The following is a 17,737-nucleotide window of genomic DNA, read 5'->3' as shown; positions in this document are numbered from 1 at the left end:
GCAGTAAAGTCATTCGATGACAACTAACATTTGAATTGCAAGTAACCTGAAACTGTGTTCTAGACTTTTCGTGCTGTCAGAAATTAAGAAGCGAGATTCCCATTCCCACACATATTTGCAGCAAACATATTTTGGGGGCTCAAACTATAGTTCCAGTGTCATTTTTCAGGTCTTGAAGTAAGTGCAAGTAAAATTTCCATATTTAAAAAATCCATGTAACTGTACAATTGAAGAACTTCCATCTAATCTTCAATTTAAAGTGATTATTCTGCAGTGTATTACATGCTAAAAGGCAAATATCAAAACAAGACCCTACTAGAATTCTCTAAATGCCTTCCAAGTAATTAATATGCTCGCTTAGTCATATGCTTTGGATTGATATTTGAATTTGCACCTGTGTGAGACATTTTCAGAGTCAAAATGTGTAAAATTATTACAGATATTAAACATTTGCATTTGATTTTGATTATAAAGAACTCTGATTTTAAACCTCACTTAATTGAAATAGTATCCCTAAAAAATAATTTCATTCTTTTCATTAGTAAATCTGTATTATAAAAAAAAATTTACTTAATGAATTCCATCAATAAGAATTTGTGGAAATTTGTTTTCTCTTATTATACAACTACCTGCATATCTTCATTTTTTCTCTCATTCTGACCCTTTATAGCGAAAGTTTGCTGACTCCTGTTCTAGAGAGAGACAGGCAATAAATAAAATTTAAAATGTAACACTATCTGAGGTTGTGATAAATGTAATTTAAAAAAACAGCAAACAAGGTGATGGCAATAAAAAAAAAAGTGCTTACTCAGAGGTGGTAACATTTAGCTCGACCAAGAATGATACAAAAATAAATGATAGATAGGAATGAACTGAGGGCTCAAGGCTGAGGCCTGCCTTGAGGTTCCTGGGACCACCACACATTCAATGATTCACTAGAAAGAATCACAGGACCCAGCTACAGTTTATTAGAGTGATCAGCAAAGAAAAAAGACACATCAGGTAGCGTGTAGAGGATCCAGGCACAGGTTTTCTCTGGCTCCCCAGCCTTCTCTCCCAGGCATCTCATAGAACCTGCTTCCAGCAGCCAGATGCAGCGCACAGGTGCAGTGTTTCTCCCCAGCGAGGCCCACTCAAGACTCAGAGTCCAGGGTTTTTACTGGGGGTTGGTCACATAGGCACAGACTAGCCCCAGCTACTGAAATACCAACTCCCAGAAGAAAGCAGGTGTTCAGGGCCCAGGTGGACAAAACAGCCTTGTCAACATAGAGAACATTTCCAAAGTTGCATACTTACACACTAGCCAGGGGCCAGGCCAGGCCAGCCCAACCAGCCGTCCTAATGATGGTAACCTTGGGTCTGCTTGTTAACACCTATGCAGGAAGCCCTAAAGCTAGGTCAAGAAACAGGAAGGTAATTGTGACTGGGGGTGAGAGCCTGAGATGAACTTGAAGAGAAGTAGGGCTTTGCTGATGTGGAGTTTGGATTCGTGCTGAGTACAGAGTCCATCATTGGAGAGTTTTAAGCAAGGGAGTGATGTGATATAATCCATACTTTGAGAAACTTACTTTCCGCGCTATTGAGAATGTAGAGGGGGAAAAAGAAGTAATCAGAAAATTAGGAGGCTGTTACTAGTCCACCAACTGTAAACTAGGGAGGCCGGAGTGAAAATGCTGAAAACTTAGACACATTTTGGAGGTAAAGCCAGCGGTTCTTTCTGATGAATTGGATATAGGGGCATGCCAGAAAGTATGGAATTAAGGATAACTTAATTTTTGCTTAAGGAGCTGGCTGGATAATTGAGATGGGAGGATACTTTACTTTGGGAGGAATAATTGGGCAGGAATAAGTTATCCACAGACATAAAGAATGAAAGGAGTGTAGGTTCAAATGAAGGAGATCGGGAAGTTTGGGGGCTGGAAAATAAGGACCCCACTGTCTGATGCCTTTTATTGTCACCATTTCGTCAGCTCAGAGTGAAGAGGTGGTGAAATAAGCGGGGATAAAGTTTTTAAGTTGTCACTTGGGAATGTGGGAGAGCAAATACATATGTTAGAAAAGATACGATATAATTACCATTTGAATCCATTAAATGTATTTTGAGTCCACACTAAGAGAAAACTTTTTTTGTCTCTGACAAACTTCTTCAGCCCACCTGACTCTCTGTATTAGGAGCTAAGAATTTGACATTTTTGACCCTGAAGACAAATCAAGGACAGAGAGTTCTTTCTCTGGCGTTAGTTACTATTTGTCACAATGGGCAGTTGTTCATTAAATGACTAGTGGTTTTCTGTGTGCCCTCTATGACAGAAAATAAGAAAATTTATTTGCATACACAATGAAGCGAGAGGGTGGACTTAGGAGTTGCCGATTCAGGAACTCACCATGTACTTCCTTTTTCTACCTCTTCTACTGTCACCCACAGCAGCGACTTCACCCGTAAGACTGGTTGTATTCGTGGTCATAAAAAGGCTGCCAGTAGCAGCTGGAGTTACATGCTTCCTAGGCGGGTACCAGAGGAGACCTCATTCTGGGTTACTGAGCTGAAGCACTGATGTCAGAGGCAGAGGGCGGGGATGGGATGGGTCGGGAGTTAAGGATGCAGGGGAAGGGGCTTAGACTAATCAGTTGAGCACGCCATGCCTTTCCCCTGAATTACTTGTGCTACATGAGGCAGGAGAGGGTTCCTGAATGAAATCAGAGCTTTATTAACCAGGAAGGAGGGAACGGATGCTGACTGTACAGCAAAGAGTTGTCCGCTACAGAGAGTAAAGGGCAGAATAACAATTGGCACACTTAATGGCCCAATTAAAATTTTGTTTTACAGTATAGCACTTATTCTCCATCCCACAGGGATGGAGAAAGAATGTCCTTTAAAACTTTCTTAGGAGATGAGATCCAATTAGTAATTTAAAGAGGTATTTCTGCGTTAGAGACTAAGAGTCAAGAATGGTTATGAAAAGTTGGTGGGATTGATTTTCCAGAGACAGCTTGACGTGATGCAATGAGCAAGATGAGAACCTGGGTGCTAAAGACAGCACATCTCTGCTGGCTCTGCAAGCTCTGAGTCATATGTGACCTAGGGCAAGTCGCTTAACTTCTCAGGGCCTATGTTCATGAGAAAACATACCTGCCTAGAAGAGGGATTAGAAAGTATATGTTCTTGGTAGCATGCCTGGCCCACGACAGACACTCATATCTGGTGGCCGACAGGAAGGGGAGAAGTAAGGGAAGTACCTGCTGCTGTAGCATAATGAGTGACCATTTTCAGATTACAGTCAGCCCTCAGGAACTGTGGGTACCACATCCATGGATTCAGCCAATCATGGCTCAAAAATATTTGAGGGGAGAAGTCTCAGAAAATTCCAAAAACCACAGAATGAATTTGCCACGTGCTGAGCACCGCGCTGAATCCATGTGAACGAAGTGATGTGAAGCCTGCCCTGCTATAGCCTGTATGTAAATATAAGGCATGTGCAAATACTGTACCGATTTACATAAGGGACTTGGATATCCCAGGAGTTGGGTATCCTGGGGTCCTGGAACCAGTCCCTCACAGAAATCCAGAAACCAAGGGATGACTATAGGAGAAAATAAAATATATTTAATGAACATAATTTAATTTTTCTTTGGTAAGTCAGACCTTGAGAACGTCCAGTAATTTAAATCTTTACCACTGTCATCGATCTAAGTTTAGAACAGTCTAAATGTCTATGTAGCAATCTTACGGTAGTCGTACCTGTATGTTTTAAAATGTAAATTGCTGATATAAGCTTCTTATCTCATTTTTTAAAAAAAGTTTGAAAAGCTAAGTAATTCAATTTACTTAAGATTACGTGCTATTTAAATTTTAGATAAATGGAACTCTTTGTAATTTATGACATTAAATTTGGAGACAAAAATAACTGATGTTTTTTGAAATTCATTAACTAACTACTGTATCACATTTAGGCAAATATAGTATATGGATTGCCTCATGGTGCTTTTTTTAAACATAAAAATGTTTCTATATTATAGAACACCTATATAATGTTTATCACTGGCAAAAAGTTATAGTAATGTACCAGTGTATATTTACATTTTAAATGTAAACCACCTAACATTATTTATTGAGATTAAGTTATAGTCTCTCATATCCTTTGACTTTTATTGAATGGAGAACATTCAAATTTTAGTCTAGTACTTAAATTATTGTCAATTTTTCACACATAAATACCTTATATGATAAATTTTTGTCTTTCCATATAATTCTAATTTTTTTTACATAAAGTTGCATAAATCTTTGAACAATTTTTACTTAATACTCAAATTTAAATCCTTGGTTTAATAATTTGTAATGACTTTGAAGAACTATCAAATTTATCGTTGTATATTATAAGTTATAGATGGTGAACAATGTAGTCTAAATTTATCATATTTCTTTATAGACCAGAATTTCTTTCTACATCAAATGATTTTAAGGCAGCTTATCCTATTTAATATTGCTTTATTTTTGCAGTACAGTAATTTTAGATTTATTTGAAGCAAATTCACATTAATATTTATTTTACTAAAAGTACTTATGTTCTGAGACTGAATTATCTGCTGAATTATCTATTCACTTTAAAAGGGTATAGCTCATGAAAAAAGGACCACACAAAGCTATGATTTTTTAATGTAGAAAATACAGAAAACTGGGGGAAAATTTTTAAGCAGTAGAAATGGGCTACACAAGATGAACAACAACAAATATAATTTTAAAAATAGAATAGCAGATTATTGATCTCACGAAATCTTGTTTTAAAAAATATGAAGTGATATGAACTTAGCATTTTACCAGGTATCTGTCCATATGGTTAAAAATTTCATCTGAGATCTATCGCTTCAAGTGGTTTCCTACCTATTACTTTTCCCAGTTTGTGTTTGCTTTTCATCTGTCCTTCAGATAAATAAGTACCAAATATACCCTGGTATTTAATCATGTAATATTTATCTGTTTCTCCATGTAATTATATAAAGATTTAACATGTATCTAAAACATTATTTTTGAGGAGTTGTTTAAAGTTGTGATTGCTTAATTTGCTTGTCTAAATGGTATTTTCTCAAAAGTGGTATTTGGACTATAGACTAAAGTATTTTTTCCCTTTCCTTCCTCTTTCCTTTTTTAAAAATTCAGTCTTAGTTTTGAGTTATTTTTTTTTATTAAGTATACAGTCTTTTCTTTGGTACGTATTTTTCCATGCTTCAGAGATGAGTATGCATCAGCTTTATACATGGAAACATTTGCAATAGATGTATTTCAACTTCTGGATTTTATCTTCATTTAGCTACCGCTCCTTCTATCCACATCTGGGATGCAATAAACAAGCAGACTTTATCTGTGTTAAGATGCGACCATTCGAAGGGAGTATGCTCAGTCAGCTTCAGCGCTACTGGCAAGCTGCTGCTGTCTGTGGGGCTGGACCCAGAACACACCGTTACCATTTGGAGATGGCAGGAAGGTAGGATGCTCTTTTCGTTGTGATTTTAAAGACAGGATACCATGGTAATACAAATTCTCTATTTAACATCTGCCTTGACTTGGCGATAGAAACTGTTATTCACTGCAACCCGACACGACACTCAGTAGGTGTTATTATAGTTATGTCCCACTGTAAAAACCCAGCAAAGTTGTAAACTCACGAAACAAACTAATGAAAGTTATCAATATTACAAACGATTTGCTGCTTTCCTTTCAGTAAGAAACTATGTGTCTAAACATTTTTGCTAATTATCATTTGATTGGGTATGAAAGATCAAAAAGAATGGAAATGACGTTGCTTTCAAACCCCAGTGGCTGTTGGGAGGAGCGAGCCGTGCCTGTCCGCTGCACACAGTACTGGCCAGGCTTAGTTGATGCGGGAAACACAGAGCATGAAATCCTACTGTTTCAGCCCCTTTCTGTCCGGGGAATTTTCCCCAACTTCTTCTCCCTACTTTCATTAAAAAATAATAATCCACTACCAAATTTAGGTTCTGGAGTACTCCATGAAACTTAACTGGAGTTCATTTTCCTTAGAGTATCTACAGTCATCCACTCAGATTTGGGGTGAAAATGGGACAAAGAGAAAACAAACAACAGTAGGCAGGCTTATAAAAGAGAGAGGGTGTTTGGGGCCCAACATGGGTGCTCAGTGGTTGGCCCAGCGTGAGCTCAGTCCGAGACCAAAAGAGAAAATACCCTGCCCTCCCCTGCAGGGCCAGCCCCGCTGGAAGGGGCTCCCTGGTCCCTGGGCTGGGCTGGGGTCTGTCCTCAGGCAGAGCAGACTGCACAGGATGCATCACAGAGAGAAGTGGGGAGGGGGACGAGCAGGGAAAGATCTAAAACAGTGGCCCTTGAGGTTTAAGGAAATTGTGTAATGATTGTGTTCTGCAAAATGAGCAGAGATGTATCAAATTGATGTAAATTTGGACATGTATGATACTTAACAATAAAGTTCTTAATGTGTTTTTAAAAAGAATGGAAATGAAGCATATTCTAAGTGATAATGGAAGATCAGTAGGGTAATATTACTTAATACACTTCGGACAGAACTTTTCAGTTACATAGCTAGCGGAAAAATTCATAGAGCTAAACAGAAAAAAAGATATGGTTTCTAAAATCCCCCATAAGTGATACTGAAATTCTCCATAAATACACACATCACTTGCGAACATCTGTCCGAAGGACCCTCTATACAAGTAATTGTATATGGTGTGATCGCTAGGTAGCAGTGCAAGGACACACCCTCTCTCTCTCTTTTTTTTTTAAATAAGCATTTGTTTTTTGAACTATATATTTTGAATAACTGTTCGATCCCATAAAAATTATCTTAGTTCTTATATTAACCCAGATAATTTTGTCTTATTATTTTTTTATCAGGTGCCAAAATTGCCAGCAAAGCTGGTCACAACCAACGTATTTTTGTGGCAGAATTCCGACCAGATTCAGATTGCCAGTTCGTCTCAGTGGGAGTAAAGCATGTGAAGTTCTGGACACTGGCAGGAAGGGCTCTCATTAGCAAAAAAGGGCTACTGAGCACGCTGGACGATGCCCGGATGCAGACCATGCTCGCTGTCGCATTTGGTGCAGTATGTCTCTTAAAATGCCTGTGGTAGTATACTTTGAATTATGTAAATTGGACTACTTTGAATTTTTTTGCTTTAGATAAACCACATTAACGCTCTTTATATGGCACCGTAATCCACTAATCTTTACATATGTCCTGGTCATGCATATATTTCATCTTTTAAAATTCTGATACTTTCAGAAATCAGGGAGTGGGGAGGAAAGTTAATGAGGGAGAAGGATTGTAAGGAAACATTTGAGTTCTTGGGCCATTGCCATTCTCAAAAGCTTTCTTTAAAATTTTGTTAAATGTCACCCTAAGTTTCCTAGGTTCTAAATCGTTGTCAGAATAAAAGAAAGATAAATCAGGAAATGTAATTTTCAAGTGGTCCTTGAGTTTAGGATTTCTTTTCTCTCTCCCATTTTAACTCAATGCTTCTCAAAGCAGTGGGCCAGTGTCTCATTCAGGGGAAGAGGAAAGAGCACAATTCCTGGTCTGAATAGACTGTTCAAGAGCCATCGCGCGCGCGCGAGAGAGAGAGAGAGAGAGAGAGACAGACACACACACACACACACACACACACACACACACACACACACACACACTTCTGTTTTACAACTCACACCCCTTTCCTGTAATCCCCAATCCTTTGGAGTATCAAAACCCTAAGTGGAGTTCCTTCCTAACGCGTTTATGTGGGTATATAACACGGAAGGTAGAAAATTATAACTTTAGAACCTTTAAGCACAGTTATGTTTTTGAGTAAAAGATCATTGAAAATGTGGACCATCCCATGTCAAACTCTGGTTAAATCTTTTGGGGATTCTGAATATGAGACCAGTAATTCCTTTCCAGAAGAAAACCCCACATATTTAAAGGCTTGTGGTGTTTAATTTGCCCACGTAGATTAACTTTATTCACATATAAAATTCCTTATGTAGTCAGTTGCCCATTCCCAATAGAAAATAAACTTGGAGATTAAAATATTAGTCATAATTGACTTTTGTGTTTGAAGCAACAGTGCACTGAGAATATTTTATTTTGTAACGGGGTGGTTGATGCTCCGTTTAAGCCTTTTGAACTTCTTTGCTGGGGGCTATGAGAAGAGCAAGGGAAGTAAGAGACTGGTTTCTGCATTTGAAGCATTTACATTCTTATTGCAGTGAGGCATGAATTAACGATGCTCCTAGATGACAGATCATTATTATTCACATACGAGCTGTAGAGAATAAGTATAAATGGTGAGGAATTTGAAGTAACATTAAATTGTTATAGGAAAATTAAACATACCAACTCTCTGGTATACTCAGAAAGGTTAAAGAAAATTTCAGTTTGTTTTTGTCGTAATTCAGTCTTATTTTCCTATTGGTTCTTTCCATATTGTTTTTGGTGGAAGATTTTATATGAGTTGCTTTAAAAGTGAAGCTAAAATAGGCTGAAAATAGCACAAGATGCAGGATTTGATTTCTTCACTGTCCACATAAATAAACTATATCGGGATTGCAATTTTCAAATGACCTAAAGCATTATTAAACTTTTGGTACCTTAAGAAATTTATCTTATTTTGGATTGATTGCAGAAATGCATTAACTTTTGCTATCTTCATTTTAAGAACTGGCAAATGTTTATTTTTAACTTCATAAGCTAGTGAAATCTGAAAAACTACAACTTTGCCATAGGTAATAGTTTTTCTTCCTATGCCAAAATACTTTAGCAGACCTCATAAAAAGTTATTTTGACCTCCTATTTCTGTTCCTTTTTTCACTCTCAGTTACGAATGACCTTTATTTCTGGGGCAGCTGGAAGGATGCAATCCAGAGGGATGATATGAACTAGAATTACGTGTATTAGAATCGGAAGGGACCTTAGAGACTGAACTCCCTCGTTTTACACGTGACAGAGCAGAGACCCGTAGAGGTTAAAAGTCTTGTCCAAGGTTGCTAACGAGGAACAGACCTGGAGTAGGCAAAGGCCCGGACAAGGCGAAGCCTCACAGTCAGAGTCGTTTCTCTCCCTCCAGTCCCTCCATACCCGGGGTGAGGCAGGCTCACACTTACATAGAGAACTGCATCTGCTTGAACTCTATTTGAACTTTTGATGAGTTTATCTCCCCCTTCCCCACTCCTTTTCAGAATAACTTGACGTTTACAGGTACCATCAGTGGAGATGTCTGTGTGTGGAAAGATCACATACTGTGTAGGATTGTGGCCAGAGCTCACAACGGGCCTGTGTTCGCCATGTACACCACCCTGCGAGATGGACTGGTTGTGACTGGTGGCAAGGAAAGGCCGTGAGTCCTTCTTCTTTCCACAGCTTTCCTGAGCATCAGTGCCTTGTGATCTGCCTGAGGCCGCAGTTAGTTATTCTGGCTGTTTCTAGACTGCACAGATTATCCTCTGTGACCTTCCTCGTCAAATGCTTCTTTTATTGCTTTTTATGTGCCTTTTTGTTGATTCTTTTGATCTTAAATCACTTCTGATTTGTTTGCATTGTAGATAAACCTAAACTCCAACAACTGGGGTGACCATTTTTCTGAGGCGTGGCTAGGTAGTTATTTTGCAGGTTAAGAACTGATTTTCTTACTGTCTGTATGCCTGTGTAAGTATTTGCTGAGTAGCAGGTGACTCATGGGGGAATCTTTGCCATTGAATCCAGGATGCATCTTGACTGCTTGCTTTTTTTGTTCAAACTGGATCCTAAGGGGTAAAATGCATCCTGCTGCATGAGAAAGGTTGAGAGGGTGCTGGAAACAAACTCTGCCGTGTTTGCTTTTGTTCGAGGCAAACTTATTAGGTAAAATTGTTTAATACGAGACCTCAAAATTTAAGTCAGTGGAGAGGCCTTCTTCTGAATGATTTTCAAACCTTCCAGTGGAAACTAGATAATTATTGATTACAATTAGATAATTATTAATGACTAGATAATTATTGATTACAATTATAATTGATTTCCTACCAACATATTCACGTGCATGTCAATAATCTGTGTGACCAGGAAGTAAGTGCATTTCGGTACAGGACTGCAAGATCCCACGCATCTCAGTGGAACACAAAGACACAGCGTTGGCCTTTCACACACAGGAAGACTGTATTATGTGCAAGGGCATGTTTTTTTTTTTCCTAAAACAAGCTGTTCCATCTAGCAGAAAATAAAGCAGTACACTGTTCCGCTCTTCCAAGAGAAAAGCCATAACTGGGCTATATTTTGTCTTTACCATGTGACTCTGACACTTGCATTTCCCACAAGTCATCTGGTCTTGCACAGCCCTACTCATTAGCAGCCTGTAAACTGTTTCAGTAGGATATTTTCATAATAACGGTAGAAAACAAGGGCCTTTTGGCCCTTAGAAATATATTCTGCAGCATGGCATCGGTAATCTTATTGTCTGGCCTTCCATTTCCATTATCCTCTTAACATTAAAAATAATTTTGTACATTTCCTTAATCAGGAAGTGTTACGAGATAGGATACATGGATGGAGGGACACTAAATCAAATGCTCATGACAAAGAAATGAATTTTTATAAAATTTGCTTAAACTGAATGTTTGAGTGTGTCTTAAAATCGCCATTAAAATTTAGTTTAGAAGAATATATGAAGTAAATTATAAATATCAGGGCCTTTTTTAGTATTCTGCTTATAATTTAATATTTGTTTATAATAAAAATTATTTGTAATAGCCAATAATAATTATTATTATTTATTTATTTTTTTTGGTTTGGGTCATTAGGTCAAAAGAAGGAGGAGCAGTCAAACTGTGGGACCAGGAGCTAAGGCGGTGCCGGGCCTTCAGGCTGGAGACGGGGCAGGTCACGGACTGTGTCCGTTCTGTGTGCCGAGGCAAAGTAAGAAGTTCCTTGAGCCATCGCCGTGCAGCAGAAAATAGAGAACATTTATTCCCGTGATTCTCTCACCCTCTGCAAGTCGATGAATGATACTTAAAGATGGCTTTGCTCGTTGGTTTTATTGCGCCTTTTCCCTGCTGCTTGATTTGCAGCTCCACTGGTGGCACATGCGCAGTCTCTGTGCCAGTGCAGAGGACAGGATGGGACGCTGTTCCCCTGAGCAGTGTATTTACACCTCCACGTTTTCTTGAATCTGCCGATTCAACTATGGTAGACAGAACTGAATTTCCTTTCCAGTTAACTAATTTTGATTAGTGCAGTTGTCTCATTTTCTTAGAAACACACATTTCTGTAACAATATTTGATCACGCATATACTTGCAATAGTGTATTTATAAATCATCTACATGTATCATCCTCTGTATATTAAATATTAAGCTTCCTGTTATTTTTAATTAAAATCCAGTACTTTCTTCCCATATCCCAAAGCATTTATACCTCTTTAGAGATCTTCAGACTAAAATACCATCAGAGTCCAAACTGATGACTGGAGAAACTGGAAGTCTCAGCCTCCAGCAGGAGCTCTGACGTGCAGCCCAGCCCAGCGCGCTTGCACATGGGCCTGTAGGCACAGAAAACTGCACACATGCACTGTTGAGTGGCTTGCTACCAGATTAATTCAAAGCAAAAAGTTCTCTGAAAGCAGGTTATTTTGGTTCTGGACCCAGTTCTATGGTGTATGGGGGCGGAGGGAGAATGCCCACACAATATCAAGCAATTCTCCACTGCCAACAGGGTGTCTGAAAATTCATCTCAATTCCGACAGTATCTTCTTGGATATAGAGCATCGACTCCTCAGGTTAAGGGTTCAGTCCTGTGAGACGGCCCCCCACCCCCTTAGATGCCAGTCTCAAGTTCAGGTTGTTCCCTGTGTTTCTGAGCAACGACTACAGATTGGAGGTTCCTGCCACCCGCTTCCTGGGTTTGGTTAATCTGCTAGAACAGCTCACAGAACTCAGAAACATGTTAGTTACGAGATCACCAGTTTGTTGTAAAAGGATGTAACTCCCAGGACAGGCAGATGTAGAACTGCACGGTGCCAGGTATGTGAGAAGGGCGCAGGGCTTCCACGCCCCTTCCCAGCAGCCGCCCCCCGCCACCCCCCACCCGGGCCACATCTCCACTTATTCACCAGCCCAGAAGCCCTCCAAACCCTATCCTTGGATTTTTATGGAGGCTTCATCATACAGTCATGATTGATTGAATCCTTGGCCATTGGTGATTCAGCTTCTGGCCTGTCCCCGCCCCTCCCTCCCCACCCCCTCCCCCAGGTAGGAGGGTAGGGTGGGAATGAAAGTTCCAACCTCTAATCACAGAGGCAGGTTTCCTGGCAAACAGTCCCCATTCTTCTATGGAGTCAAAAAGTCACCTCTTTTACATAACAAAGGGCATCTTTATGGCTATCTCCCCATAGTAAATTCTAAGAGTTTAGGGAACTTTGTTACAGAAAGGAAAGGAAGACCAAATAGGAATTTCTTTTCATAAATCACAATGTCATGTAGGTCATTAGGGTCATTCTTATATTAAGAGCAACTAGTATTTAACTCTATTGGTCCCACTTGTGTTTCAGGGCAAGATATTAGTTGGAACAAGGAATGCGGAAATCATTGAAGTTGGAGAGAAAAATGCAGCATGTAATGTTTTAGTTAACGGTCATGTGGACGGGCCCATATGGGGACTGGCCACACACCCTTCCAGGGACTTTTTCCTTTCTGCTGCAGAAGATGGGACCGTGAGACTCTGGGATATTGCTGATAAAGTAGGTACAATCTTTTCAAAGATGTTATAGTTTCTCTGAATTATGTTGAGAATTTGGGGGAGAAACTGGTTTACTTTTTTAAGTATTCCACTTAATGAAGTTCTCCGTGACTCTTTTGGTTCTTATGCAGAAGATGTTAAACAAAGTGAATTTGGGACATGCTGCTCGTACTGTGTGTTACAGTCCTGAAGGGGACATGGTGGCTATTGGAATGAAAAATGGAGAATTTATTATTTTACTGGTGAGCTCTCTAAAAATCTGGGGAAAGAAGAGAGACAGACGATGTGCAATCCACGATATCAGGTTAGTCAACAAATGGAATAGCATTTGTAGTATACTTTGAAGCAACCCATTCTGCAGCTGAAAACAGGCCCTCCAAGGGCCCCACATCAGACGTGTGCTGACACATGGCTGTTTGTATGCATATTTACTTCTTGCCAAATTATGGATCCACGGGGCACCAACCACAGTGCCTTATAATAGCAAGTTCTCAGGGAATGTTTGATGAATAAGTGTCACACTGGACACGTCCAGCAAGTTCCTCCTGCTAAGAATTATCTTTCATCTGCCCTTCAAAAGTTGTTAGCCTGGAAACCTAAAGTTAGAACTTAAAATATTTCTTACATCTCTTAATAATCTCAACTGAATAGCTAGTTCATTCTTTTACTTAATACTCCTTAAACATCTGTTATGCCCCAGAATCTAAATTAAACTTTTCTTGAACCTTTATTTCTTCAGTGCTTAAGCTTAACAGTGGCTACCATTTCTGAAGCATGTATGTCCATGTGATCAAGATAGGTAACTGAATCCAGGTCTGTCAAAAGCTTGCACTCTTTTCACCAGTAAAAACCTTTTACAAATGAAACCTTCCTCAGAACTTCAGCATATGAAACAGTGAAGTGGCTTTGCTTATTTAGTTTCCCAGTGTCCCTAAGGTACCTACCTCATTCAGCAAGACTCATGAAGTTTTCTAGAGACTGAATTGTCAAATACTGCTTCCTGTGATCACTACTAGGCCAATAGCACTTTGTCCTTTACCTTCTTCCAAGCCTCAAGTAGTGTCACTTCATCTAATAACCTGAGGTGAGTTAAGCTGGTCTGTGTTCTTTGCTATTAAGACACAATCTAGTCTATGGCCATGCCACCTTGAAAGTGCTCGATGTCATCTGATCTCGTAAGCTAAGCAAGGCCTGGTTAGTACTTGGATGGGAGACCACCTAGGAAGAAGACCAGGTGCTATAGGCGTAAAAAAAAAAAAAAAAAAAGACACGATCTTTCCAGATGAATCTTGACCATCCTAGGGCATTATGTAACTTAGAAGTTATGTAATTGTTAGTGGCTTTTTAAAAACTAATATATTTTTAAAAGAATTAGATGAAAATTTAGGAACCATTTTAAATTGAAGTAAAATGTAAAGCCCTTTGTTTCATGTAACACAAATGGAATCTCAGTATGTTAAGTGTGTCTATTAGGTAAATCTGTTTGAGGCCACATCACATGTCCACTTATTTTTCAGAGCTAGAAAGTCAGTCACTGGTCTTGAGTAATTGTTTGTACTGTTTCATGTGGCCTAACCCATCTTTCACATGTTTTCTCCTTATTCAGATTTAGTCCAGATTCCCGGTTTCTGGCAGTGGGTTCTAGCGAGAATTCAGTGGATTTTTATGACCTGTCCTTGGGCCCCACACTTAACAGAATCAGCTACTGCAAAGACATCCCCAGCTTTGTCATTCAAATGGACTTCTCTGCAGATAGCAGACATCTCCAGGTACAGTAGAAGCGCGATACACCGTTTACAGTTCCGCTTTCACACCTTGTGCGCGCTCTTAAAACTGGGTCCTAGAGCGCCCAGACTTGCAGTTACTAGTCACTGTTTTTGCATTTTTTACTGTCTTTTTCAGTCCTTTTCTCCATTTTTTATAACAGATTTTGTAATTGTCTTTTATGTTCTTAATGTTAGAAATGTAGATCAGGTAGCACTTTGCTAGTATGACTGTGAACTTCTGGATTTTGCCTCTCACATAATGGAATCTTTGTCTCATTTTAATACGCGATGAAAGGTCTCCACTGGTTGCTATAAACGGCATGTCTATGAAGTGCCTTCAGGAAGACATCTTATGGATCAGGCTGCCATTGACAGGATTACTTGGGCCACGTGGACTAGGTAAACATTTCATATGTATATTTAGAAGGGGAGACTTAAAGTTAAGAAAGCTGAAAAATCCTATTTCTGAACAGTTGTCATTCCACAAGGGAATAGTAATTGAGTTTTAAGTTTTTGTTACCAGTGTTACCAGATCTTGAATTCTTAGAGGAGAATGATATGCTCATGCTGGGACCCCTTTTTGTGGAATATAGTTCCATGCTCTATCAGTTCTTTTAAAGCAAGGAAATCAAAGTTACGACTTTTTAAAGATGTCTTGATATTTTCTTTAATAACAGACAATAAGAACATCTATTGGGTACTGTTAGGGAGGCAACTGTACCATTTCTCTGTCTTAATGGAATGCTATCTGGTGGCTCTTAGAAATTAAACCTTTGAATTTGCTCAGGTTTGCTGGTTAATAGGTAGCCATGAGTATCCATCTTCTTAGTCAATGAAAACTGCCACCAAATTCCTATAGCATAAACATCACTTTTTATTTTACAAATAGTTCTATCAGCTCTCATAAAGTATTATTAATTTAAAAGGATTTATCTATAAACCTTTAAAATTATAAAATTTCCTTAAGTGGGGGGTTAACATCACAGGTTGAAATTCAGGGCTCCAGGTAACTTGCCTTATCAGTGTGCTTCTTCTATTTTAAATAACATAATTAGGTACTTAGATTAATTACCAAGCAATTTTCACTATGATAAACCTGTTTTTGTCCTTCCCTCCAGTATTCTAGGAGACGAAGTTCTAGGAATCTGGTCCAGACATGCCGAGAAGGCTGACGTCAGCTGTGCCTGTGTATCTCATTCAGGAATCAGCCTTGTAACAGGAGATGACTTTGGCATGGTTAAGTTATTTGACTTCCCATGTCCTGAAAAATTTGTAAGTTTGTGTTTGGTATTTTATTTCCTATAATTATACTCCCAATTTAGATGTCTGATCATTAGTACTTTTTCTCATGTAATAGCTAAAATTATTGTCTCTTGCTTTCAAAATACTGTTCCTAAAATTCTTTTCCAAACTTCCCAAGTCCATTACTCTGAAATATCTATTAGAAATTATATCCCCCTGCTCCCAAGTAACACTATCTTTGCCAACTATTCTAATAAAGCTGTTAAGATTAGCCTTTTATCAAACCTTTAATCTACTACGAAGTTTCAAATGCATTTCCTCAGAGGAAAACCTTCAGAGGTACCCAGAGACGACATCCGACTGCCCAAATAACCTGGTTTGTGTTAAGTGCGGATCCATTACTGACTCTGAAAAAGTGCTGAATTGTTGGCTGCGGTCCTAACTGCTTACTCTCTCCACAGCCCTGGTCATGGGAAATGGTGGTTCCCGACAGAAACTTTTGACTTCTGTGTGCATCACGCTCCCTAAGCTGTTTTTTCATTGTTTTTATTTTTTAGGCAAAGCACAAAAGGTTCATGGGTCACTCACCCCATGTGACAAATATTCGATTTACCAGTGGTGACCGACACATTGTTAGTGCTGGAGGCGATGACTGCAGGTTGGTAACTTTCTCAGCCCGGGAGCAGACTGTCTTTACCAGTTATTAAGAGATTTAACATCACTCTACAACTTGTTTGTGGACTCAGCCTGCATCATAAGGTAGCATAACCTGATGGCTCCCTGGAGTCGCATAGTGTGTAAATACGGAATAAAAGTTGAGGAAAACTTTTATACATGTATGATTTGAAAGCTCAATGGAAAAACTTCTGAATATCTAGAAATATAATCAACTCATTGCAATTTTCCCTCTGATTGCAGTTTATTTGTCTGGAAATGTGTACATATGCCTCACTGAAAGATATGGATGCTGAGAAGACTATAAATTAAGTCTCAAGAAACCAGAATTACAGAAGAGCGGGGGAAAAAAGAACCAAACTCTGCATGGTCAAGTGGTGCTAATTTAAGATTGTAACAGGGATATATGCCCAGAATCATCTAAATAGAAGACTGATGTATTCAGAATACTATATGCACTGGGTAACTGTCCATAATCCATACACTGCCAGGTAATTATATTTCAAGGAAAGATGGAATACTGGATGGTGAAAGGCAAACCCCCCATTTTTCGGGAGTGTGCACAAGGCCCGCTGGGGAGGTTTAGGGAACAGCACTCCAAAAAACCAACCAAAACCTTAAAAGGACAACTTGGATGATTTTCATCATCTAGTTAGCAAAACTTTCTTTTTAGGATTTACATTTTATTTTCAAGGTTCATTGTTTAATGAAATATTTTATCCTTGTGTTTACATAAGGAGAGGAAACACACCATCACCCTAAAGGAGCAGTTTTTAGAAGGCAAACATTTTCACTGAGGGAACACACACAGGCTTTACTGGAGGATGGGATACTTCGTAAGCATTAATAAAAGCACTTTTTATACAGGATATTTTTCTCCAGGCAGTTCTAAGTTCAGGGACAAATCCAAAGTTTATAGTACATGATTGCTACATTTTCATTTTTGAGCTGTCAATCTTTTTATGTTCAGAAGTCATCTCCTTTTTTGCTTTTACCACACATCAACTAAGGGAAGGGGAATAACCATGACAGGCCATCTCCATAATTGGAAAATTAAAATGGTTAATCCCTCATTAATGAAAAAGTAGTATGAGGAACAGTTATTTCCAATGACGTACAGTTTAAGGTTTTAAGTAGCAACAGTATTTAACTGGGAGAGAATACTGAATATTTAAAGACGTAGTCTAATAGAAACATTTAACACATAAATTTACAAAGTTATACAGTTTAACTCTCGAAAGGAAATTTTTACAGCCTTTTTTTTTTAATTGGAAAATTTTAGATGTATGCCATCCCATAGGCTGACTTCCAAAAGGAATGCATACAA

The 17,737-nt window shown here is 38.8% G+C and overlaps 1 protein-coding gene across 1 annotated transcript in view; it reads left to right on the top strand.

Moving 5' to 3' along the window:
* EML5 (EMAP like 5) overlaps positions 1–17,381 on the top strand; it is a 123,826-nt gene extending 106,445 nt beyond the window's left edge. The window contains exons 32-42 of the mRNA XM_039883980.1: positions 5,307–5,480; positions 6,881–7,089; positions 9,200–9,357; positions 10,796–10,910; positions 12,540–12,728; positions 12,859–13,031; positions 14,334–14,496; positions 14,789–14,892; positions 15,612–15,765; positions 16,293–16,393; positions 16,654–17,381. Of these exons, the coding sequence (XP_039739914.1) occupies positions 5,307–5,480; positions 6,881–7,089; positions 9,200–9,357; positions 10,796–10,910; positions 12,540–12,728; positions 12,859–13,031; positions 14,334–14,496; positions 14,789–14,892; positions 15,612–15,765; positions 16,293–16,393; positions 16,654–16,690 (1,577 nt within the window). The 3' untranslated portion in view covers positions 16,691–17,381. The remainder of the gene's footprint in view (positions 1–5,306; positions 5,481–6,880; positions 7,090–9,199; positions 9,358–10,795; positions 10,911–12,539; positions 12,729–12,858; positions 13,032–14,333; positions 14,497–14,788; positions 14,893–15,611; positions 15,766–16,292; positions 16,394–16,653) is intronic.
* Positions 17,382–17,737: the final 356 nt, after the last annotated feature.

This window comes from Pteropus medius, unplaced genomic scaffold, assembly GCF_902729225.1.
Source record: "Pteropus medius unplaced genomic scaffold, Ma_sr-lr_union100, whole genome shotgun sequence".
Taxonomy (NCBI): domain Eukaryota; kingdom Metazoa; phylum Chordata; class Mammalia; order Chiroptera; family Pteropodidae; genus Pteropus; species Pteropus medius.
This window is presented reverse-complemented; position numbering and strand designations above follow the sequence as displayed.